The 26,207-nt window shown below is 44.4% G+C and overlaps 1 protein-coding gene across 4 annotated transcripts in view; it reads right to left on the reverse strand.

The window, feature by feature from the left end:
* Window positions 1-26,207, reverse strand: part of LOC146805832 (N-acetylated-alpha-linked acidic dipeptidase 2-like) — a 768,743-nt gene that overhangs the window by 146,669 nt on the left and 595,867 nt on the right. For all 4 annotated transcript variants that reach the window (XM_085623135.1, XM_085623133.1, XM_085623136.1 and 1 more), the window contains 2 exons: window positions 19,962-20,081; window positions 1,912-1,994 (listed from right to left, as the gene is read on the reverse strand). In XM_085623135.1, coding sequence (XP_085479261.1) covers window positions 1,912-1,994; window positions 19,962-20,081 — 203 coding nt within the window. The remainder of the gene's footprint in view (window positions 1-1,911; window positions 1,995-19,961; window positions 20,082-26,207) is intronic.

Raw genomic sequence — 26,207 nt, forward strand, 5'->3', positions numbered from 1 at the left:
TATGGAAAGTAACATAGTTCGAGCAGACTTGAGGGATGTAGACGTGCTGGATTTGCCGGGAAGACCAGCTAGGCAACTGGGTCTGCTCACTCTAGTTGCTAAACTCGTTTGGAGGCAAAATATACAGCCGGGGTGAGCACCGACCCCTTACGCGCCTCAGATGGCCATTTGGCACGTGCCAGCTTTGAGATCTCTGCTGGCTGTCCATGATCCTTCCCCATGGCAAAAAGCAGGAATCACCTATTTGGGTGATATATACAATGATGGAATCCAGTTATCTTTTCAGGGCCTGTTGTATGAACTTGGTGCGGGTCTCTTTCTAACATACAATGCACTTATGGTGGTCATTGAGGACGTATGGCTGCTAGGACAAGTGGAGCCACTGTTATACCTGGGAGTACAATGCTTTTTGAAGCATGAACTGGGCCATCGGACGATTTCGGTTCTCTATGTGACTTTACAGGTGGGAAACATGGACCCCTTAGCCCAGGTCAAACTTAAGTGGGAGGATTCCATTGGCACGGAATTGACCTCCAAGCAAAGGTCCATGGCTATGGAGTGGGTGAAGCGAGTTTCGTGTAATGCCCATCTAAAAGTCACTCAGTTCAATTATGTGCATCAAACTTACCTCACACTGCATTGCCTCCACAAAATATTCCCTGCTGTGTCCCCTGCTGTGTCTCGTGCATGCCCGAGCTGTGGCCACACGGATGTCACGCTCATACACATGGTTTGGGAGTGCCCCCCGCTCATGCATGATTCGACTCGGGTACTAACAGGTGTCGTGCATGATTGATAATCAATTGCCAACAGACCCACTCCTTTGCCTTCTGGAGATTACACAACGCACCAAACGTACTAAACATTATTTGAAGTTCGATGAACTGGCTTTGGTCCTCTTCAAGTGACTCATTGCAATGAACTGGAAGGCCCTTCACCCTCCCACGATCATGAAGTGGGTACAGCGGACTCATAAATGGGCCCTGGCAAAAGCAGATGCCATGATGCTTGAGCTCAAGATGTGGGGAGGGGGAGGGGCCGCGTTGTGGGACACCTACGTCGTAAACTTGTTTGATAGCTCGAATTCACCTCCATGCCAGATCCTGACCCCAATTCACAAGGTCAGATGGCTGACTGCGTTGATACGTTAGTTGGCTTAAACTGGCTTAAACGTTCACATTCATGTGTTTTGCAAACTCCAGAGAGGGCCCAGATTTTTCCTGGACAGAAGTATATAAAGGTTCCCTTTGCTCCTTTGTTCTCCCAGAGACACTTGTTAAACTACATCTCTCATGTTATGACATGCTCCTATCATCTCTTAGTTTCTGTTAGCTGCATTGGGTAGGGCCAGCTAGACAGTTTTAGGAGTTATTGATTTTCTTTTAGTACTTTTGATTGTTTTATAGTTGTGCTATAAAATTGGCTACTTCTCTCTGAGATATAATGTTTGAAATCCTATCCTGTTCTTATTCCCTTTTATTAGATGCCCCTTTATGGCCCCCAAAACACTGTGACATTTGCAAACACAATCTACTACATGTCAACTTATAAAGATGTTTGTTGCACCACCGCATGAATGTGAATATTACTGAATCCCGTACTATTCATAAAGACTTTTTGATTGAAAATGCCAATAAAGAAATAAAAATAAAAGAGAAGTGCTCCAGGGGCAGAATAAATAGAAGAATTTGGAGGGAAGGTATTGATTAGAAGCAGGGAAGTGAGATAGACAAGAAAAATCATCCAATCTTGATCAACGGGCTGACCTAGATTCTACTTTATTTTTTTATTGTAGTGTAGATAATACGTCTTCAACAACTAACAGCTGTAGTTGTTGGTATGTCAAGACCTAAAAAATAGTATTACATTATTAAACATAATTACATAAAAAAGAAATGAGTCTTAACGTACCTCTGCCCATTCAGTTGAACCCAGTAGTCCAAATTCTTCAGCATCCCAACTAGCAAATATAATAGTTCTTCTAGGTGTCCACCCTGAAACAACATATGCCAAGTCAATCAGCAATGGCACGGAGGCTGATGCTTTACATTGCACTGACAGAAGAATTCACTATTAGACAATCTCCAATTCATCAGTAACATGTGTACTATTAGACTGGATCATAGTAACACCTCTTATTTACAGCATTTATAAATGCAGTACTTTAGTATGAGGCACAATAGAAACACACTTTATTGGTATAGGGGTGTTGGAGTGAGACCAGTCATCATGGGCAGAAAGCAAATACAAAATATATGGTGTACACCTGTTATGAGGATCTACATTACCAATTTTTTAAATGTTTTCCTAAGTTACTTCCTGGAGAATATCAGTGCTCTCAGTAAAGAATAGGCATTACTTGGTCCTAGTTTTGCCTTTGATGTCACAACAGTACATGCACGTCATCACTTTTAATTCTTAATCATCATGGACCAGGGAAAGGAGGGCAGTCTATGTTTTTTATGTCACCAGGTCACTAAAATTGTACAATTGCATTACAGAGAGAGAGGGAAAAAGTGTACAATACAAAGTGTCCATTCATGTGAAGACATACCCAAACACATGATCACATGGTTCTGCACAAACTTGTTGTGTGTCTAGTCTGTTCTGTGCGTCCCTTCATATGAAGGACCATTCTGATTGGCAGGAGTCTAGTGAGGAGGCTTCGGGTTCAGCTACAGACCTCAAACTCTAGCAACACTAAAGACATCTAATTCCTCTTGAAGCCAATGCCATTGCTTCGGTACCTTGTAGTTTTTGTCAAACCCTAATTGACAATTGAATGAAAGTGCATAGAGGGATGGACCTCATCTCTAAATCTGATTTTCATACAAATAAAAAAGAAACATTTTTTTAAATACATAGCCTGTCAAACACGAGAATTCTTTTTACATTTTATAAATTAAAAACATTCTCTAATGTGGACTGTTTCACAAAAGAGAACACTTGGCTCAAAATGGCAACAGATCATCCACCCCGAACCTTGGTCGCCCAACACATTCACCCTGTGGCCACCTGATTTTTAATTGGGAAATTTGAGGTTGACAGCCCCCAAAACCTCCCTTACGAAGGTAACCCCTGTTTAAATGTCTATGTAAAGAATTGACCGTTGCACTGCCCATCATTTCCCTCGGGTTAGATATTTATCAGCCCCTGTCCCACAGATTTGAGCCAGGGACACTTTAACCAAGTTATTTGGTTTGCCAATACCAGTTCCATCTAGCAAATGTGTGGTTGTTTTGATTGAAGACACATACAATATGTGGCTACTAAGCATGAAGGGTAGACTACTACTAAAAGGGTAAAAATATAGCCTTAAATAATTTTCATTTGATTCTTGGAGTCTTAACACACATTAGGGTATTCTAGCCACAGACTTTGTAACATCTATGCACCCATCCTGTTTTTGGCTCAGCACTGTTACTGTTTGTGGACATTGCCAAATAGGTAATAAAGATACTTTTAGACTCCATTGATACACATGTTGTGATCACTAGAATAGCAGTTTTTTAGTCACTCTGATTATTTGATGCAAATAACATAATTGGTACAACATGGTATGAAAGTACTAGTTAACAGTTATGAGGAAATCTAGAAATCTGTGTATGGCAGCTTAAGACAACATGGCAACGACAACATTGCTGCTTTGCATGAGAGGGTTGTGGGTGAGAGGAAAACAAACTCAAAATGTTGATGCTTGGATTTAACAGTGATGACTGGCTGTGATTCCACTCAAAGTCGTAAAGTCGTGCCAGTGACTTTGCGACTCTGCTTTTTACATGGTGTTCTGTGGTTTTCTTTGCTGTGTCTAATACATTCAGCTTAACAGAGCAATAGACTACCGTGTATTACCAACTTAATGCACTGATACATTTATTAAATATTCCTGTTTTGAGGCATTGCTACTGAGTAAATTCTTTCTCTTCGTGAATTCTTAAGAGTCTTTCTAAAATAATTCCAAAATAAGATTGTGTTTAACGAAATCAGACAAAGCCACCAAGTGGTTTCAATCCACTACTTTGTCTCCACTGAGTCCAGCTCTCAAGATACCCCGTAGGTGCGCAAGGCAGATTGAGCGTAAACTGCAAATCACTTGTTAGCAACTCGTCAGGGCTTATTTAGCCTTTCATCATTCCACAGTCAACAGAACAAATCAGTGCGATGGCAAGTGAAAGAGGTGCTCCGCTGAGCAGAAAGACACTATCCCAGCTAAGCCCAGGAAGGCAAGTCTATTGTCCTTTCCATGCATGCACTGCAGGTGTGTAACCTGTGTCCAGATGTTTCTGCAGATTCAGTTCTGAGATGACCATCATGCAGATTATTCAATGTGAGATGGTGTTGCAAGTGTAGGATAATGAGTATTCTTTTGAAGGAGTTAAAAGAAGAGGTGATCCTACTAGGGGTTGGGGATGGAGTCCCAGACTCTGGGTCTGCTACCACAAAGTTGGTTGAGAGTTCTTCGAAGGCTGGCGGTGATGAATACAGGCCCCAGCTAGGCCCGCAGGACGCAAGGGTTCGCTCTCCTGTAAGGAAACCTATAAGGAAGTTGGCACGGAAACTGCAAAGTACAAAGACACGGTTTATTAACCCTTAAGGGTGGTCCTACAATCCATACAATACCCTTCAGTATTGCATAGAGTAGCACAAAGAACTTACATACACGGTCCCCTTTTATACACAACAGAGGGGCTCATAAGTGGGAGGATATGACATGAGACGAGGAATGTTACCTTTTATGGACATTTGCAATACTAGATCGATATGTGGGCGGAGCTGACATACTCCTTAAGCCCGCGAAAACATGGTCAAGCAAGGACTAACTGATAACAGATGTGGTCAAGTCTGGGCATGCGCCGGACGGACAAAGGAACTATTTATAGACTGTTACTAGGCAGATTACAAGAGCAACTAACACAAAGATAAGACTCTTCTCGTGCTGAGCACGTGGAGACATGACAATACAAAATGGAGTCCAGACTTCAGTCAACATAACAAAAGGAACATGTGTAAGGGAGGAGAATTCATGTCTTTAGTAAATGCTTAATCACATCGAAGTTGCAATTTACAACAGACGACCCTTTCAGCATTTACTGAAGACATCCGGCTTGTTAGAATAATCATCATATATATCGATTATCATCATTTCTTCTACTTCCTTAGCTAAACGTTTCTGATAAGTGACATTGGCAATAGCTTTTTTATCGGGGATACAAAATGATACACATACGGAACAGAGCAAGGGACCACATTGAATACAGATACAGCAAGAAAAGAGAACTGCTATAATTATGCAGAGGCCAGTCAAAACCTTCCAACCCCAAGCAGTGATCAATGCCCAAAACCATCCAGAAAAGGACCAAGTGCCGTTTTCTGTATGGATTTCAGCTGCAATTTTATGCAACCTATTGATTGCATTATAGACTGAAGGTGTGTGATCAGGAATAAACACACAGCAACTACTTCCGATAATTTTACAAGCTCCACCTCGATCAGCTAACATAACATCTAACACCATACGATTCTGCAATGCAACAATTCTGGTAATCTGTAATTCTTCCGTAAGATTCCCAAGAGCAGCAGCGGTTTGGTTTGTCACAGCCTCTACCACTCGTGTTAATCTTCGAACTTTCCTACTATTTAGGGCAGCTCCAACGAAGAAAAACAATCCTAAATTGAAGTCGATATACTGCTGCAAACTGGTGTCAGTCTGATCCACATCATCAATTGATAGAGTACGTTTATACCTATTTACAGTCACATTATTTAACAACTTTAAATCCTTATGATAGGATGCAGGTGCCAGAAATACAGGAGGTAACAAAAATGATACATAGCATACTCCAGACCAACCTGCTGGCAAACGGTAATAACCTTTAGTTCCACACACAAAATACGTATTATGGGATGCTAAGAAAGTACTGTTATTCAATCCATCGATGTTTAATATGGTAATACAATCACTAACACCGACAGGAATATAACCCACACTTTGGACACACAGGTCCGCTTGAGCTTGTGCCACTTGAATCACAAATCTGTCTTTTCCCACAGTGTCTCTGGTGTTCGTGAAAACATATGGAATCGATTCATTGTCTGGTCGATACTCTTCCCATTCCCAAATTATCCCATTCGCTTGCGGATATCCATCTTTATCCTGATGACATTCTTTATTGAGTCTGAAGAGTAATCGTCCCACTGTGGGTTTCCGAGTGGCAAAAAGCAAAGTGTACCATGCTCTACAAGAGCCATTATGAGAGAAAGGAAGAGGTATGAATGGCGTTCCTCCCTTCTTCTGATGAGCTGGCATCATACCACATATCCAACAGTTCGTAGCATTGGTGGCAACATGGGTATGATGTAACATCTGGATGAAAGTGTTATTCAAATAGGACTGACGATGCTTCAATTCTTGATACGGAAGGGTATAGAAATAGTGCTCCGCAGGCACTGGAGTGGTCAACACAAGCAACTCTCGGGCAGGAGTCACATTCTCCACAAACCATGTGGTTATCCCAACAATAGCTACTGTGAGCATAAAACCTATTGCACAAAGGATCTTCTTTTTCTCCATGTCAAAATAGAAAATCAATATCTTCCTGAAACTAAGGGTTTGTCAGAACTCTTCCCCTTGGGCAGCGGTCGATTTCTTCACCAACGGGCCAAGACGGGTGTCGCTACACTAATGCAGGGCTGATCCCCCCCCCCCCTTGCCTCACTGGCTCTCCGTTTCACTAACCCAAGGGCCGTTCTGACAACATGTCCCGATACTGAAGGATTCACTTTCTTGGCCTCAGATGATATCGCCTTCCTCCAGGAGTCGCGTGGTCCGGAAAGAGCTCCTCAGCGTCGTTCGATTCCACAGCACGGCCTTTCTCTGTGGTCAGAATCTCTTGTTGATCGGTCAGTACAGCGGGCTCCACCAATCCGGGCGGTACTTTGCGGCAGTGCAGGGAATGGATCCAATTCTTTCTGTTGGAAACTCGCACAGCCGTCCTCGTTGCCAGTAAGACTTGCTCAGGGCCAACCCATCTCGGCTCCAGGCTGTTCGTCCTGCCGAAGATTTTCAACATGACATAGTCTCCAGGCCGGAGACTATGTCCTTCGCTGGTGGACCGATCAGGGAGCGCCTCCCGGACCTGTTGATGAATGGAAACCAAGTTATCCGTTAACTGTGCCAGATAATCATTCAGCATTACACACGGTACATCATACACAGTCTTAGGTTTTGGTGGACCCCAAATATTCATTGGACGTCCAAAGACAATCTCATACGGTGTAAGACCGATTCGAGAGTGCGGTACCGATCTAATTGACAACAATGCCAGCGGTAAAGCATCTGGCCAAGTCAAAGACGTTGAAGCTTGAATTTTAGCGATCTTGAGCTTCAGTGTACCATTATACTTCTCGACTAGTCCTGCAGATTGAGGGTGGAATACTGCGTGGAACTTCTGGGTGATGCCTAGACCCTTCAGAACATACTTTATAACATCCGCTATAAAGTGGGGCCCGTTATCACTCCACAGAAGTCTACAAACGCCATATCGAGGGAAGAACTCCTTCAACAGCATCTTAGCGGTAGTCATTGCAGTATTGTCTTTCGTAGGGTAGGCCTCAACCCATTTGCTAAAGGCACACACCACCACTAGAACATACTTCAAATTGTTACAACGCTCGAGCTGAATGTAATCCATCTGTAAAACCTCAAAGGGTGCAGTAGGCGTTACGAACCCTCCTGCTGGGGTCCGAGTCCCCTTTCCTGGGTTGTACCTCAGGCAGATCATACAGGTCTGCACCACTCTCTTTGCCGTGCTAGCAATCTCTGGATGCTCCCAGACTTGGGTAAGCAATTTTACAATTGCGGAAGCTCCAACATGTGCTAGCCCATGTGCCATCTGAACCATAGGTTGTACAAAAGCTGTGGGTAATTTCCATCGATCCATCTGCTTATTTCTCCAGCAACCCTCATCATCCAATTCTCCCTCACTGGACCATTGCTCCCGTTCTTTATCAGAAGCGGTCCTCTGTATTTCTCGCACTTCTTCCTTCGCATCATGCCATCTTTCTACTTGTGACTTCACTACATACATGGCAGTAGCACCGGGCTGCATCGCAGTCTCCCGCGCCACCCGGTCTGCTAACGCATTCCCTTCTCCAACTTTATCGACTACTTTCCTATGGGCGCTACATTTAATGATGGCAATTCTCTTCGGATATGTCAATGCAGTTAAAAGATTATGAACTAACTCCCCATGCATTATTTGTACTCCATGCGACGTTAAGAACCCTCTTTCCTTCCAGAGCAGGCCGAAATCGTGCGCTACTCCGAAGGCATAGCGGCTATCTGTATAAACATTCACACACAATCCTGTACTGAGCTCACATGCTCGTGTTAATGCTATCAGTTCCGCTGCTTGAGCTGATTTCTGTGGTATGCGTGCTGTCTCCACTATTGTTTGCAATGTGGTAATCGCATACGCTGCCGAAGTCGTACCATCTGGTAGCTTCAGGCATGACCCATCCACCCACAGTTCTCCATCTACATCTGAAAAGGGCGTATCCTGGAGATCAATACGACCCTTTGTTTGTTCCTCGGTCACAAGGATACAATCATGTGCTTCTCGTGCCTCAGACCGAGTCTCGGGGTATGGCAGCAATGTGGCAGGATTTAACGTCACGCACCTCTTCAACGTGATATGAGGAGCCAAAAGCGTCAGATCATATCCCGTTAAACGGGCACTGGTCAAATGCTGCGTCTTTGTCTGATTAAGCAGGGCATCAACAGCATGGGGGACTAATACCAACAGCTTATGAGATAACACAATTCCCTCGCTCTGGCGTATTGACACAGCTGTCGCCGCAACCGAGCGAAAACAACCAGGCAATGCTCGAGCAACAGGATCAAGTACAGCCGAAAAATATGCACAAGGGCGCTGCTTGTCGCCGTGCATCTGCACTAAAACTGATAATGCACATCCATCTTTCTCATGCACATACAGCGAAAAAGGCTTGGTATAATTAGGAGTCCCTAATACTGGTGCTGAACAGAGGGCCTGTCGCAGTTTCTGAAAGGCAGTATCACACTCATTCGTCCAAGGAAGCGGGATAGGTGTATCTTTTGTCAAAAGAGCTAATAATGGCTTGGCTATGTACGAAAACCCTAATATCCACTGCCTGCAAAAAGAAACAAGACCCAAAAATGCGCGCACGTCCTTCTGCGTGGACGGCGTTGGTGTATCCAGAATCACTTGAACACGGTCTGATGTGAGTGCACGGCCCTCCTTAGACAAAAGGTGACCTAAATAAGTCACCTTTGGTCTACAGAATTGCAACTTTTTCCGAGAAACTTTGTGATTGTGGGATGCCAAAAAGGAAAGCAAGGACAACGTACTCGTTTCACACAACTCCGGGGTGTCAGCCGCCAGCAAGATGTCATCGACATATTGAATGAGTGCGACACCCTCGGGCAGAACAAAGGAGTCCAATTGTCTTTTCAAGGCTTGACTGTAGATGCTAGGGCTTTCCGTATAGCCCTGGGGAATTCTACAAAATCGGTAAGACCTATTATTGAGAGTGAAACCAAAAAGGTATCGACTATCGGGATGAATGGGAATCGAAAAGAATGCATTTTTCAAATCAATAACTGAAAACGTGGTCGCCGTAGGCGGGACCAAAGTAAGCAACGTCGTGATATCCGAAACCACTGGGTACTGAGGTATCACGATCTTGTTTACTTCTCTCAAATCAATGATAAACCGATAGACTTTTGCATCCGTATCCTTTTTCAGAATGGGTAGAATCGGGCTATTACAAACATTATAGGGAACTTCTTCCACCACTCCCACCTTAATCAAATCCTGCACAATCTGTATAAGAGCCTCTTCCCCCTCCTGCGAAATACGATACTGGGGAAGGCGTGGTAACACCGCCCCCTCCTGGACACTAATGTGAACAGGCGGAATCACCATCTGTCCCACATCAGTATCCGAGGTGGCCCACAGAGCACGGGGGAGGGCAGCTAACACAGCATCTTCTGTAACCACACACATCCGTTCAGACAGGGGGTAATTGTCATTCAATATCACCCGCACTCCAGCAGGGGAACACCGGATCGTAGCTCTGAAGTGCTTCAGCATATCAAGGCCCATAATATTATCCGGCGTGTTCGGAGCTAACAAAAACGGACAGGGTGCAGAGAAGGAATTAACCTGAAATGTGAGGGGCTGCGAAAGAGGGCTTCGGGAGAGTGTTCCATCAAACCCTACCGATGTAACCATTAAGCCAGATGGGGGAGCCCTCGGAACCAATTGTTTAGACAGCGCACTATGAGTCGCTCCTGTGTCCACTAGAAACTGATCAGTGGAGCCCAGAACCTCAGCTGATACGTAAGGACCCCTCTGATCAACTGGCACCTCGACTGATTCCAACCCCCATCCAACGCATTCCTATGCATGCTGAGAATCATGGTACCCAGAACGGTCAATCCCCGACACTTGATACTGATTTTGGCGATCAAAAACATTTGACCTATCTCGTTGCTGCCCAGCAAGGTCAAAACGAGCGTGATCATTAGAATTCCCTCTAAAATTCGAGAAACCCCCTCTACCTCTCGGGCCGCCCTGAGTGTGTCCCTGACTGTGTCCCTGCCGTGAAGCATGCAACGCTGGGCATTCTCTGGCCCAGTGCCCCGATTGCTTACAATACGCACATTGATTCCTATTCAGATCAGATCGGCCCGAGGGAGGACCATAAAATCCTCCCCTACCTCTATTTACACCCCGTCGGGGCGGACCATATACCTGTGCTAACATCACCTTCGTTTTTAAATCCTTCGATTTCTTTTCCTCCTGCCCCTTCGCTTCTAGCTCCTGGCGCTCATAGTACTGAGCTATAGTCAGGAGGGTTGTCGGGGTCGTAGTAGACCAAGAACTTTCACTCGCTTTGAGGCGAGCTGCAATTGCCGGTAATAGATTCGCCACATATTTGTCAGCAAAAAGGTGCCGACCCGTATCATCCGTAAGAGACTGACCACTAAAATCATGGAACGTCTCCTCAAAGCGCGTAAAGAAATCTGCAACTGATTCATCGGCTTTCTGCTTACACGAGGCTAGCATATTCCAGTCAATCTTTTTAGGAGGAATGATGGTCTTCAACTTAGTCAGAATAGCAGTGGGGAGGTCTAAGATAATCTGAGGTGGTTTCTGCGCGGGCTTTCTCTCCCTATCCTCATCCTCAAGTTCAGACCATCGAGCCTTAAAAGTGGCAACATCATCCACCTTCCGCACGGATCGCCACATATCTGGTGGTAGAATAAGCCCGAAGAACAAATCTATATCGGCTAAAGTCATAATACAAGAATTCAAGGCCCCCTCGACTTCTTCGTAAAAGGCCGCTGGATTCTTGCGGGGATCAGGCAACGCATTCTTTAATGCCATGACGTCAGCCCTGTGCCAGGGAGTATAGACCCAATTATACACAAAATATCCCTTAGCATCGGCGGAGGTAATATCCGAGCTAGTCCCCGCTCCTTTAGGAGGAACATACAAAGGTGCCGCCTCGCGCATTGGTTTAGCATGCACTGGATCGCTCTTATCTGATTGAGAGGTGGATGAATGGCCGCCTCCAGTACGCGAATCCGACCGCTTTTCCTCCTCAAGATGTTGGCGCGCTTTCTCTTTAAGGTCTGCTGCCGCATCCCGCAACGCAAACAGTCGCCGAACCGCCTCAGGCGCCTTAGAGGGAGAGAAAACACCATTACGCAATGCTTTAGAATCTAATACCACATCAGCAGGTTCAAAGACACTGGAATATTTCCGAAAGGCAGCAATCACTTCATCAGAAAAGTGTCCCAAGAAATACAGCCTTTCCCTATCCTGCCACGACTCCCAAGAAGCCAACAGTTCATCAAGGGATAACTTGCCCTTACATGCACGATAGGAAAACTGTCGAAGCTCACCCATTCGCTCGGCCGATAACATGGACCGCGTGTCTACCTTACTCGAACCCGATCCAGAATCTTGTGGCCTCGGGGCAGACGCGCCAACATAAGGAGGCGGAGAACGATCTAATAAATAAAAATCATCGTCATGATTATTAAGGACAGGATAAAGTGGCTGACGAACAGCATATTGACCCGAGACTTGTAACCTATGTTCTTTCTCTTGTTTCTCCATCTGTTCTCTTTCCTCCCGACACTTTGCTTCCTGCGCTCTCACATGATCATTCTTTCGTTGCTCTTTATCAAACAGCGCTTTCTCGCGTTTCTCTCGCTCACGCACTTCCTTCACCCATAGTCGCACACATTCAAACATGTCTTGACGCGCACGCCGTTTACACATACACTGTTCCACATACTCAATCTTACGTATATCAAACGATCCATACAACGGCCACCGTAACTCAGGATCCTTCTTGGTATATTTCCTCCATACTGTGCTGTACATTATGGAGGAAAGACCATGCTTCACATACATATCCCTATTAGGAGTCCCCTCTGGGGGAGCTGGAGCAGATTCCTCGAGGTTTAACCGGTTTCCAAAGCAGCAGCACCACTTACGGAGTGCGCTAAAAGCAGGCATGCTCAAAAAATAATGCAGAATATGCAGTATTATCAAAAAAATGGCACTTAAACGTTGTGCTGGTCAAAGTTACACAGTTCCGGAGAAATATCTCCACATTACCTGCCTATATGTGTTGCAACGCATATATTCTCACAACAATCAATACAAAATATGACCGGTCATCACAAATCAAACTCAAATAGCCAACCCAGGCTTCAAAAACTCGGAGCAAGTACCGTACAACGGTTCTTACCAATCAAGAGTCCAGATTCCAACTGCCAAGCTCCGAAATTCGCCCAAACGGCTGTCACGGCAGAACCGACAGAAGAGGTCTCAGTCGAGGACCGGCGCCACCCAGATGGTCAGCTCGGAAGGGAAGGAAGAAAAACCTCGGGATGCCAGGACTAAAGTGCCTCTGGCAGTGATCACATCCCCGGCCAAATTCCTCACCTTCGTCGCGACCAATCCTTCGAGCATCCGAGTCGCCGATGAGCCCCACGTTGGGCGCCAATTGATGAATACAGGCCCCAGCTAGGCCCGCAGGACGCAAGGGTTCGCTCTCCTGTAAGGAAACCTATAAGGAAGTTGGCACGGAAACTGCAAAGTACAAAGACACGGTTTATTAACCCTTAAGGGTGGTCCTACAATCCATACAATACCCTTCAGTATTGCATAGAGTAGCACAAAGAACTTACATACACGGTCCCCTTTTATACACAACAGAGGGGCTCATAAGTGGGAGGATATGACATGAGACGAGGAATGTTACCTTTTATGGACATTTGCAATACTAGATCGATATGTGGGCGGAGCTGACATACTCCTTAAGGCCGCGAAAACATGGTCAAGCAAGGACTAACTGATAACAGATGTGGTCAAGTCTGGGCATGCGCCGGACGGACAAAGGAACTATTTATAGACTGTTACTAGGCAGATTACAAGAGCAACTAACACAAAGATAAGACTCTTCTCGTGCTGAGCACGTGGAGACATGACAATACAAAATGGAGTCCAGACTTCAGTCAACATAACAAAAGGAACATGTGTAAGGGAGGAGAATTCATGTCTTTAGTAAATGCTTAATCACATCGAAGTTGCAATTTACAACAGCGGTTTCAGGAGAAGAGCATCCGTGCTCTGGAGTGATCCTGATCCACCAGAAGTTACCACTTTCTTAGCAGGACAGCTGAGAGAGCTTGCATGGATAGCACTGTGGACAATGTAAGTCCATATGAATATTCTTTAGAGTACTATGGGAAACCTTGTGAGAGAGGAACATTTAAATAAAATGGTCTGATCTTCTGGCGCGCGGCTGCAGTGAGGGAAGCTTTCGGGGGAGCAAGGTGGATTTTGGGAATTACAGTTAGCGCGGAAATACCATGGTCGATATTCAAGAGAACTAGAGCTTGTACCATAGACCTGAAGCTGTCAGGCGGAATGATGATGTTGTCAGGCGGAATGATGGCCTTCATTCCTTGTAGAAGTTTGATTTGGTAGTGTGCACTTTTAGCTAGGCCACTGATGTGCAACTGCATATTTTGGCGTTTTCCACAATTACAGACTTACAATGCAACATGTGTGTTGCATCCAGCAGTGACTGAATTGGAACATGTAGGGGGTGAAATGAGGAAATCCCTTGTTTTCATCTGGTTCAGTTTGATGTGGTGGTAAAACATGCAGGACTGTAGGAACTTTAAAGTGTTGGCTAGTTTGAAAAAGTCTTCAGGAGAGGAGACTCAAAGAGACTAGAGTGTTGTTGGGACAGAGGTGAAACAAGTCGTTTGATTGGTTCAGAATAGGGCATACATAGAGGCTCCATGTATAAATTTAAGATTGTTGGAGAAAGAATAGATCTTGGGGGGGCCTTTCTGAAATTGCAAAGCACTCGATAGTTGACTCGCTGGTTTTATTTGCTAGGAGTCAATGGACAGGTATGACTCAAAAAGCCTCAGAAATGTGCCACGCATCACCTTCTACATTTCCATGATTTTAAAGAGAGGCATTCTTGACCATATCAAACTCTGCTGACAGCCTGAGGAGGATAAGAGGAAGAAATGCCTTCATCCATGATGTAGATCTACTATTTGTAACATAGCAGCCTCTGTACAGCAGCTGGGCTTGAAGCCAGGCTGAAGGTCATTAACTAGATGATTTTCAATGATAAAAAGTGTCCTCGGTTTCACCACACAGCCTTCCAGAACTTTAGCTAGGAGAAGGAGGCTGTGTACAGGTCTAACGCTGTCAGGTTGTGCACAGGGTCAGTGCAACGCACAACTGGAAAGGTATAAGAGCGCCTTGCGTGAAAGAAGTGCAATGTGGATAAGGGCACAGATTGGACGAGTGCACACAACAATATGCGAGGATGCAAATAATTGTTGGGAAACCAAAATGTGCAAGAGGCACAGAGTAGGTGAGAACACCATGAGAAAATGTGGGAACAAGGTGGGTGAGAATACTCCAAATGAATGAACACACAAAATACGCAAGGATGCACAGTGTGCGACAGAGCACAGTATAGCAGACAAGAGGGATCTACCAACTGGTGGCTCATAGCTGACGTGCAGAATGCTATTCAAGTCACACATTCATATCATGCCAAGGCCAACTCTGTCGTTTATCTTTCTAATGCTGATAACTGGAGAACAATGTGTAATAATAACAGCTGCTATTTATAGTTCTTATAAATAGCCACAGCTATGATACGAAGTGGAAGAGGGGACAAACTGGCTGTAGGGAAAAAAGTGTGATATTTGGCAGAGTAAGCATCTCTGGGGTCACGAGCACTGCAGAGGTAGCCGGGGCTCATGTGGGAGCAATACCAAGAAATCTAAAGTAGGTCATCCAACCATAGAAATTCGAAAAGAGGGTTTATTGGTGCTAGCTTGTGCGAGTGCATGGAGCAGATTTTGTAAAACTGTACAAAGAAATAAACGTACATTAAAAAGTATCTAATATAAGAAATAGGAATTTGAAGTTTTTAGGGCAGGCGTGGAGAAAGAGAATATCAGGTGGAAGAGAAGGCTGCAAAAGGTCAGGTGAAATAAGAGCACATTTTAACTTGTATATTCATCATCATCCTTTTTTTAGTGAAACTTCATTTGTGTGTATTTTTGTGTAAATCTGAGTGCCACAAAATAAATGCTTTAAACTGGTACAATTTTTCACTAATTCTAAAAAGAAACCACCTACTATCATGCCCCAGCCCACTGTTCAACTACTTACCTCCACCACATCACATACCGTCAATTAACACTTTAGCTCCAAAGTTAAACAGGCTGACCTCCAATGCAAAATGTTTTCTTCCAAATTATGATGTTTGCATTTAGTCATTCTTCTGTGCCAGTGTTATGAATGACAGAAGTGGGGTAGACTGATTCATATATGTGACGTCCAATTAACTTGTGATGAGCAGTAACCCTGACAGTTGGCTCTATATGGACCAATTTCTGTTTTGGGGAGCTAGTCTGACAACCCTAATCTGATACACAAAATGCTTTACAGTGTCTCTAAAACATCTATTTCATCACCCCATCAATCGCTTTTTAATGTATCCACCAATTGTTATGAAGTCCTACTGATGAGCAATTCTTATAATTCAGTTTGTGGTGTCATTTGTCTATTTCGCTGACCAACACATGGTGCATCCAAAGTCTTGACTATGTCCTGTAAGCCTACCTGCATTAAATACCTTTAGAAGTATAGATATGTAGCTGCAAATAAAGCTGTTTTCCACTGAGGGCTTTCAAGTAACATCATTGAAAGTGAAGACGAAGCTCGAGTTGTCTGTGATGTCACTTGGAACCCTACAGAGGGCAATTCGACTATATTTACAACCGTATGTTGTTTATGGACTCCTAAAAATGTTTTCCTTCTCAGATCAGCAGTGCAGGGGTAGAGTCATCACATGAGAGCTATAAGTAACAGACAAGTTGTCACCGATAGTTTAACAACGGATCCACTTTATAACCAAATGTTATGAAGCAAAGACTGGGAAGGTAGGTAGGTTGGGGAGAGGATGTGGCCTAACGGCTAGGGCAGTCAATCTCAAAACTGGGGAACCGTATTCGAGTCTCTGCAACGACGCTCAACATCCTGTGATTCTGGCCAAATCACGTAATCTCCCCGTGCCCAATAAAAATATAGAAAATTAATGTGTCCCTCTGTAATGCAACTGGTGCTCATGTAAAGCGCTCTGATATCTGATAACCTTGGGTCAAGTTTGCGCTATATAAAAATTCTTCAGAAAAAAAAAAAAAGAAGAAACTCCTTTATTGAAGACAATGTATAGTAGGCAATCCATGAAGGCAACGGGCACGGACAGCTGGTGTCCCAAGTTCCGTCCTTCTCGAGCTTTATGGAATCTGGACACCATACTGATTCCATCTCTGCTCGAGAAGCACAGTCACCTGTATCCTTTCCATTGCAGTGTATGACTTGTAGCTGTGTAAAAGTGTCCAACTTGTGGGAGGGGTTAGCATTACATGACCAATATGTTGGGAAGGTGAAGAGCTGTTATTGTGACTGCTTATTTTTGACACATTTTTACTTAATATATATGTTTTAGACTTCAAGAAGGCTTGGAGATTGATTTTCCAGTGGTGCAAGTGTAGAAAGACACAAATATTTGTCTGGATGTTATGCATGACATTCAATTGCCTTGTCCCTGTGCCTCATGGGAACAGTCCAGCCCAACTGCCAAGCCAGAACTGGAACCAAGCATCCTAGGACCGGTTTCGGGGTTTCACCCCTCTTCAGCCAGGATAGCTTGATTCCAGTGGCATGGAGAGCACGGGACTCACGTCTGAGTATACCCGTCCCACTCGGGGTGACAAATGCAAAAACAACAGTTGATGGACAGAATGCAGAACAATGTCATACATTCACCCCAGTACAGAGATCTGGGCCTAAATCCATCATTTGTTTGCTCACCATGCCATTCCAGTTTGCACAGGGTCAAGACTGATTTGCATATGGCTGGGTTCAAACTGGAATGGCATGGTGAGCAAAAAAACGATGGATTTAGGCCCAGATCTCTGTACTGTGGTGAATGTATGACATTGTTCTTCATTCTGTCCATCAACTGTTGTTTTTGCGATTTTGTGAATGGCAGGGTGAAGGGTTGGAGTGTTATTCAAGCTGTGAAGGTTTCTGTGTCAGGCCGGCCCGTTTGTCAGACCCAAACTACTGCTTAAGAGAGGCTGATGACAGCCAGGCGAAGAAGCATTGCATATGTGCTAATACTATGGATGCTTCATTGAGCAGACAGCCCCAGTGCTACCTGCTGTGAGAAGCATCACTTTACACAAAGACTCTGTCTGGACAGCATCCTGAATCGAACACTTGAAAGAGAACCACCTCAAACCAGTTCGGGAGTTTGAGACAGTGGATACAGGTCCACTGTTTGCAGATTGTGTATAAAAGGGAGACCAAAGCCATCCTAATTTGTTTCAGTTCCAGGTTCCTTATGACTAGTGACCATGGTTGGTGTCTGCCTGACAGCTAGTCCCCCTGGCATGAGACGACATTGCCTTAAATTTGCACTTTTTTCAGGATGAGCTGGAGGTCTCCCCGGCGCCTAGAAGCTCGCCTGTTTCAGCAGGAGGAGGGACTGTCAAGAGGGCAAAACCAGCACATTTCGGCTTGGTGGAACACCCAGAGAGGGCAGAAAGTTGGATTGTGAAGGCCAGATTAACCTGTGCTTTAGAGGGTCTCTCAGTCGGTTTACAGTTCCTGCTAGGAACCTCTGCATCTGCCATGAGTACGGCCGTGGCCTCAGGGCTTCAACTGCTGTAAGGAGAATGATTACAGCCCAATAGGGATTACAGCAATTGTGAGGATCGCAGCTTCCCAGTCAGGAGCTGCAACTGCCATGAGGTTCACAGGAGCCCTATCAGGGCTACAACTGCAGTGCGGTTCATGCTGACTTATTTAGGGCTACATTTGCCATGGGGTTCACCGGGGCCAGTAGGCCTGCAACAACTGTGGTGCCGGCATACGCCCAGCCAGATCTGCCTCTGACTCCTTAGCCAGAGTGAGCCTCATCTTCTAACTCGGAACGCACAGAATCACCCAGACCTACAAGACGCATCAGATCCCTACAGTCGGCAGCAAAAGGGACGGACAAGGGCTCCCTCTATGGCCTACGAGGGACTATGCCTGAGCACCACAAGAAATTTGAGACCAAGATTCCTGCCCTATATGCTGGATTGAAATGTATAGTATCAAGTATTATTGTGAGATTAAAAAGTGAATTTTCTTCAGGAAAAAAAACAAGAACCAATCCCAGGGCTGGATTCTGTCGGATGATTGCTGAGTTCGAGCTTGTGCCCCCACACTGGTTACATGAGAAGCATGTGAGTGCTCATGATCGATAGCCTGAGAGTCAAGTGTGGAAAGGGTGTACATGGCCAGGTTTGCAGAGCCATAGTAAATGGACTCCATTACACAAGTGGGAAACAATCTCAGCCTACACAGTTGGGGTTCGGTAGCCCCTCTCAGTCTGATCTGGGGCCCCACAAACGAGGTCTGGCATGTTGTTTTTCAGATAACCTCAGAACATATATAATGCAGGCAAGTCTTCACAAATCGTGGAGATTCATAGCACAATGGTGCCCACTTCTGTTTAATGCTTGAATACCTACAATGGCGGTAATTCTTGGCATGCTTATAACATAATTGCTACTGCAGTTTGAGGCCTCAACCTACAAGTTTCATGTACTCTTTTTGCATTTATCCGTCAGCATTGATTCATACACCCACACCCATTTATCCATCCACTCACTTACAGAACCATTTATTCTTGCATGCATCTATTCATCCATTAAGTACCCACGTACTGTCACCCACTTATTCATAGAAACATTCACCCGCCCATAAATGCACTGTCTTTCATTCAGCCGTCCATTCATGCACTCACATATATATTCTTCCATTCATCTCCAAAACCACACATACAACGCATCAATAAAGAAACCCCTTCACTTATGAAACAGTCTAAACTATTGGCTTCGCCAATGCCTGTTCAGATCATATTTCACTAGATGAAAAATGAATAAATTAACACACCACCAACATGATTGGGCCACTTAAACATGTAGTATGCATTATTTTCTCGTGGATAACGTAAGAAATACATCTGGTAAATAAAATTGGTATTGGAACATATCTTTCATACACAGCATGTGACTTCGGATCCATTATGTCACAGTGTTGATGCATTTTACTAGTGCATTATGGGCATGGTAGTAAGTAGGTAGAGCTTTAGCATTCATCTGATGCACGTTTTGTTTTTGCTTTATCCTCAATCCCATCTTTGAAAATCTAGCCTAATCATAAACATGCTTAAAAAATGTATTTGCTGGAGCAACAGATGATTTCTTTGTTTAAAAAGTAGACCTACCATACCTTCTTTTACAAGATGGCCAAAACTTCGTGCTATCTCATGTAGAACAGCTGCTCCAGTTGTTGGATCAATACCTCCAAAGACCCAGGAATCTCGATGTCCGCCCAAAATGATGTATCTATCTGTAGACATAAACATACACCTTTAATAATGAATCACATTTCTGGCCTGGTCTGAATAGGAATGAGAACTTGATAAACGAGGCAAAGCAGATTTAAACCTACTATTATCCATGTACACAGTCTTACAATTCCGAAATAAGAATACATGTTTCAATGTCTAACAGAGAAAGGAGAAACTCTTTCAGACCAAATGTATGTTTTTGGTGAATTAAAGCATACTATTTTTCTAATAAATTTCCTATCCATTAAATCACTTGAAATATAAAACTTTGTAATAATACTTTTGGACCTATTCAATAACTCCGTTAAAATATTATGAATTCGATTATTTTTCTCAAAAACATTAGATGCATCAAATTAGAATTATTAAAGGACTAAATTCAAAACTCTATTTTCCTAATCGGAGGGCCGATTGCCATAGATCTCAATTTTTCCAATTTAAAAACAATAAAATGTCATGTACACAATTGTTCCACATAGCTTGAACTTTGCTAGTGAACAAGCCCCCTCCTCTATCTACCAGTCACCTTCGAAAGAAGTAAAGTCCCCAGTATAAATAATGTGATTAGTCACTTAAACTCATCAGTCGATCTATCATACACGTATTAAATACTTCGATCTACTCATAACATTTACTGAGTGAATTTCTCACTGTGGGAGATCCAAACACAAACCCAAATGATGTTATTCAAAGTCTGAATTGCAGCCCATAGCCTGGGCTGAATTGCAGCCCATAGCCTGGGCTGAATTGCAAGCCTCCTCGAGTTGAATTTTAAGTTTCTTCAGTTTGCTCCACAATATTTATCTACTAAGTCAAAAGTGGATTTGAAGTCCACATAACAACAATAAAATAATGAAGACTAACCCTGGTTGGGTGCTCCGATAGGCCCACAGCATCTGTGAGTAGTTGAAGGAGACTCTCTAAAGCCTGGTTGTGACGTTGGCAATAAAACAAATAAATTGACCCAGTTCAGCAAGAGGTTTTAATTCAACTTTTGTGCAAGCGCTACGCACTGATAATAATAGTCTAGATTTGGCTGACTCAACCCATCCCTTTCTTATGAATTGGCACCAACAATGCTCCCCTTCATAGTCTAGTACAATGGCATAGGACAAGGCAGCTCTGCAACCCAGTCCTAGTAATGATGTCCACCATTTTACATCCTCCATGCAGTTCCTGAAGCTGAAAGCCGAGGAATTGCCAGGGTGTGAGAGGGACACCATGATCTGGGTGTCATCCGCGTAGGACACCACCTCCATCCCATAAGATCTAATTAGCTTGGCAAGTGGGGTCACATAGATATTGAAAAGGGTAGGACTAAGAGCCGAACCCTGTGGGACCCCACATAGGACAGGCAGGGATGGAGATAGGAATTTTCCTAGTTTAACCCTCTGTTCCCTTTGATCCAGAAAAGAGGCCAGAAGACTCAGAGCTGAGCCCTCCACCCCCATTTCCCTCAGATGAGATGTCAAAGTCACTGGGGATGGGGTGTCAAAGGCTGCTGTCAAGTCTAAGAGGACCAAAAGAGTAGTATGGCCCTGATCCACCTCCTTGCGAATGTTATCTAGCACGACTGTAAGGGCAGACTCCGCACTATGAAACCTCCGAAAACCATGCTGGGCCTGATCGAGAAGCCCAAAGGAATCCAGAAAGGCCATCAGATGTTCATTTAAGTGGGTCTCAAGCATTTTAGCTGGTGCCGGGAGCAGTGAAATAGGTTGAAAGTTCTTTAGGACTTCAGGATCTAGGGTGGGCTGTTTTAAAAGAGGCTTAACCACCGCCCTCTTCCACATGGCCGGATACACACCCGCCTGTATTGCCCTGTTCATAATGTCCAGAAGGGGGGGCAATAAGGTTTCCCTGCAGTCCTTGAAGACTTTGAGAGGGCAAGGGTCCAAAGGCGAACCCGACCTGGTTTTACTCAGCAACATGTCCAGTTGGCCTAGGGCAAGCGGAGGAAAGCTAGACAGACTCGCCTTGAAGGTCCGATTTTCAGTTCCAGAGCCGGGTGTAGGAGGAGTAGAAGCGGTGGGCAAAGAAGCCCTTTGCATTTCCAGGGCAGAATAGATATCGGCTATTTTGGAGTGAAAGAACTGAGCGATCCTGTAACAGAGATCTTGAGAGCTGACAATAGGATCGGGCATTTGCAATGTACACAGAGAATCAAAAGTTCGAAAAAGATCTTTGGGGGACGAAAGAGTGGCGGTTAACTTAGCGAAGTACTCCTGCTTTTGTTTGATTACCTCCGCATTGTACCTTTTAAGAGAAAGTTTATGTTTCTCCCTTTCTTTGTTGTCCCAGCTCGCCCTCCATCGCCTCTCCTGTTTCCTACAGCCCTGCCTTAGGTGTCTCAAAGAGTCAGTAAACCAGGGGGCCGAAGGACTCTTCCTAGCCGAGTAACGTAGAGAAACAGGAGCCAGAATATCCACAGCCCTGCACAAGGAGGAGACCAATTCACAAGCCGCCGAGCTGACATCTCTGACGTTGGTGATCTTACTATTAGGAATCAGAGGAGCCAGAGTCTCATTGGAAATCAATTTATAGTTCCGCTTAGGTTCTCTTCTACTATGACTATGGGGCCTAGAAATAGCAGGAGGACCCTGAAGCTCCAGAGGAACGGCCAAATGGTCGGACCAGACCAAAGGAATAGGTCCCCCGTAGAAATCCTGGGATCATTTGAGAAGACCCCATTCAGGATATGACCAGCCCTGTGAGTTGGGAATTTGACCAATTGGATGAAGCCACAAGCAGACATCCAGTCCACGAGGGAGAGGGAATCCCTAGAATCAAGGTTATCTAGATGAAAATTCAAATCCCCCATGATCATCAGATGCTCACAACCGAAATAAGGTTCTAAAAGATTGAGTAAATTCTGACTAAATTCAGTTCTGGGTCCAGGAGGTCTATAAATCAAAATGCCCGCAAAAGGGGCAGAGATAGCAGAAGTAATTATAAAATGTAGGGCCTGAAAAGAATCTGAAGGAGCAGATAACGGGGTGGTACAACAGGAATGGGAGGATTGATGTAAAATCCCCAGCCCGCCTCCTCTACGCCCTACACGGTCCAGTCTTACAAGAGTGTAGCTTTCGGGAATGGCATCTATAAGATCCGGACCGGAGGACTCCGAGGCCCATGTTTCCGTTAGAAACACCCAGGAGGGTTTTCCAACCGACACAAACTCACTGAAAGCTATGTTATTCTTCACCAATGATCTCACGTTAATAAGGAAACCGCTCTCATTTATAGTTGTAGGGGGAGCTTCAGACATAGTAATAGAATTAGCAGGGGAGCCAGCCGTTAGCGGCAAGGAGCGCAATGGCAAGTAGCAATCACAACCCGGAGAGTTAAGAAGCGCATCCGGGGAAAAAGAGTGATGACAGAATAGGCAAGGGGGTCTGAGGGCAACTAAATCGTTATACGTATAAGAAAGGCTTACGTAATTGGCCTCACCATATGTGGACGATTTAGCGTCATGTTCGTCCTCCGGCACGTCCTTGGTGGACTCCGGCGCGCGTACAACGCGCTTGCTGCTCGCCAACGCTGCGCGCAAGCATCATAGCCTTAAGTAGAGGTATTTAGCGCGACGGCCTAGCAGCTAGAGCGCAACCCAAGATGGCACCCGCTATCCGTCCCTATCTACCCCCAAGATGGCCCTGGGTGTCCAGTCAACCGGGCAGGGGACCCGCGCATATCGCGGTGAGCAAGGTAAGTTTTTATGGTGCAAGTATGTGGAAATTAAAAACAGGGAAAATCCAAATGAGGTAAAATTAAACACAGCACAAAACGGGAATGATTTAAAATTCAATTCAAATGCGAGCCAAGGTTCAGAAAGATTAGAGCACAAGATGCAAGGTCATAAGCGCCTGCTGGGTTACCGTGTCACGGCTTGATAATTGTAATGCCCTTTACTCTGGTTTAGACAAGGGTTTGGTGCAAAGGCTACAAATTGTCCAGAACGCGGCTGCCAAATTTGTGACTGATGCCCGAGGCTTTCCTCGGCTACTGTTGTCAGGAAGAGCCTCCATTGGCTCCCTATCTCTGCCAGGATTACTTTTAAGATCCTCAACCTTACGTATGGGGCGATATCTGGCCGGGGAGCTGGAGGGGTCAAGGACCTTTTAGTACCCTATGCCCCCTCTAGAAATCTCTGCTCTTTAGGAAAGAACCTCCTATCTGTGCCTCGATTTAGGAGAGCCAGGTAGGGAGGAAGGTCTTTCTCTCATCTAGCTCCTAAGCTTTGGAATGCTCTCCCCATTGAAATTAAAGCTCAACCTTCTGTCCCCCTGTTTAGGAAAGCATTTAACACTTGGCTTTTTGTCAAGGCATATCTGTGATCTGGGCTCTGTGTTTTTGATCGTATTGTTAGGTGCCTTGATGCCTTTGGGCTTAGTCTGCGCAGTATAAATCGTCTTTCATTCATTCATTCATTCACATCTCTTTAATGAGTTCCTGGGGTCAGCCGTGTGGCCAAGGCATCTCCTGGGTCAGTTTATGAGATCCAGCAGATTCTGCAAGGACAGATCTTTCTGGTAATAATTCAAACCCTGGAACATCATCATCAGGAAGCTCGGAGAACATGTAGGAGAGTGGTACTTGTCAGTTACTATGTGGGATATGAATAGTGAATTAAAGTGTGGGATAAGCCCAAAACCACAATGTTCTTCATGTTTCTCAACTCTAAAGTTTTTAGCATCACAGCTCTCCTTTCCTGAATGTCAGTGGTTTCTTTCGCTTATGCTAGTTTATTTTCTTGTGTCAATTTTCTCACCGCTGTACTTTTTCTGCCATCGCCAGGCACGAATGGCTCGAATTTAAGCATGTACTACTCTCTGTCTGATGTGGGTATCTCCATTGAATCCCCCTTTTATTAATCACATCCCTTTGGCTTTTTCAGTCAACTTCACACAAGCGAGAAGAGCATGGATTGAAGCCAAGAGGTTATAGTTATATATAATTCATAATTGCCAGCACGCACCATCTTCAAAACCAGTATTTCTACTGCTAGCAACTAAACTGTAAAAAAATACATTTTTTTGGGGGGGGGGGGGGGGGGGGGGGATGGATGATAAATGAAATAAAGTTAATAATAACCTCGATATTAGGCATTACATATTGCTTTGTTTGAAAAGTCTCTTGTAAAACTATTATATCAAATCTATCCAGAAACACTTAAATGAATAGCGTCAGCAAAGACTATCGCCCTAATAATGACTGTCCCAATAAATCTACGTTATTATCCTGGTCTGGAATTATCGTTACCAGGGCATGGTGATTCCTGTGGGGGGTAATTAATAGGGATCACATGTTTTTGTTTATAACATGTGGGAACAGTATTTCCATGACAGCTCCTGCATGCCTTCACCTGGAGTTTCCCATACAATCCCTTCTAAGAAAATCAAGTGTGCAACATAACTTTCTGGCCACTCGTTATGAGGTCAAAGGGCCTGGTTTATATGTGCATTATATCCTATGGCACTTGTAATAAGCTGAACAGCATATCCATCATGTTTGTGACTAAGTATCTTGTCCACCAAAATAGAAATCAGGCCCCAAGTGCCTGTGCTGCACTATTCACAGCATCAATCAAATGACTATTGGCCTACATTAGCTGAATATAAGCACATACAAAGGGACACATTTAATCTTAGCAAAAAGTGGATCATCCAAAAATTGCTCTCAATATCAAGGAATGGAAGTTATGCTCAGTTGTAAAATGTGAATAAAATAGGGTTCTCTTTTTTCAAAAAAGTGTTTATGTAAGATAAACATTTGCAGTGTTTAAATTGAGCTGTATGTTGCCAATGGGGGTCATCGGCATTCACTTTTGGGGTCCACCATTTATTTTATTGGATCACACATTTACCAAGAGCAAAAGAGGGAAAAACAAATGGGAAAGACGAATAAAAATAAAGACAGAAAAAGGGTCATAAACTGAGAAGAGCAGGAGCCTGCAGGAGTCAGATAAAGGGCCATGGGATGTCTGGCACTGGATTAAAGAGGCAAGACTATTCAGCTTTGGTATTGGGCGTGCCACGGTCAGAGCTTTGGGTACCGGCACTCATTCTTTCGCAATTTGAGCACTGATTTGATTTGTTTAAATGGTCGAATCCTATGCGAATAGGTCT

Source organism: Triturus cristatus, chromosome 8, assembly GCF_964204655.1.
Source record: "Triturus cristatus chromosome 8, aTriCri1.1, whole genome shotgun sequence".
Lineage (NCBI taxonomy): Eukaryota > Metazoa > Chordata > Amphibia > Caudata > Salamandridae > Triturus > Triturus cristatus.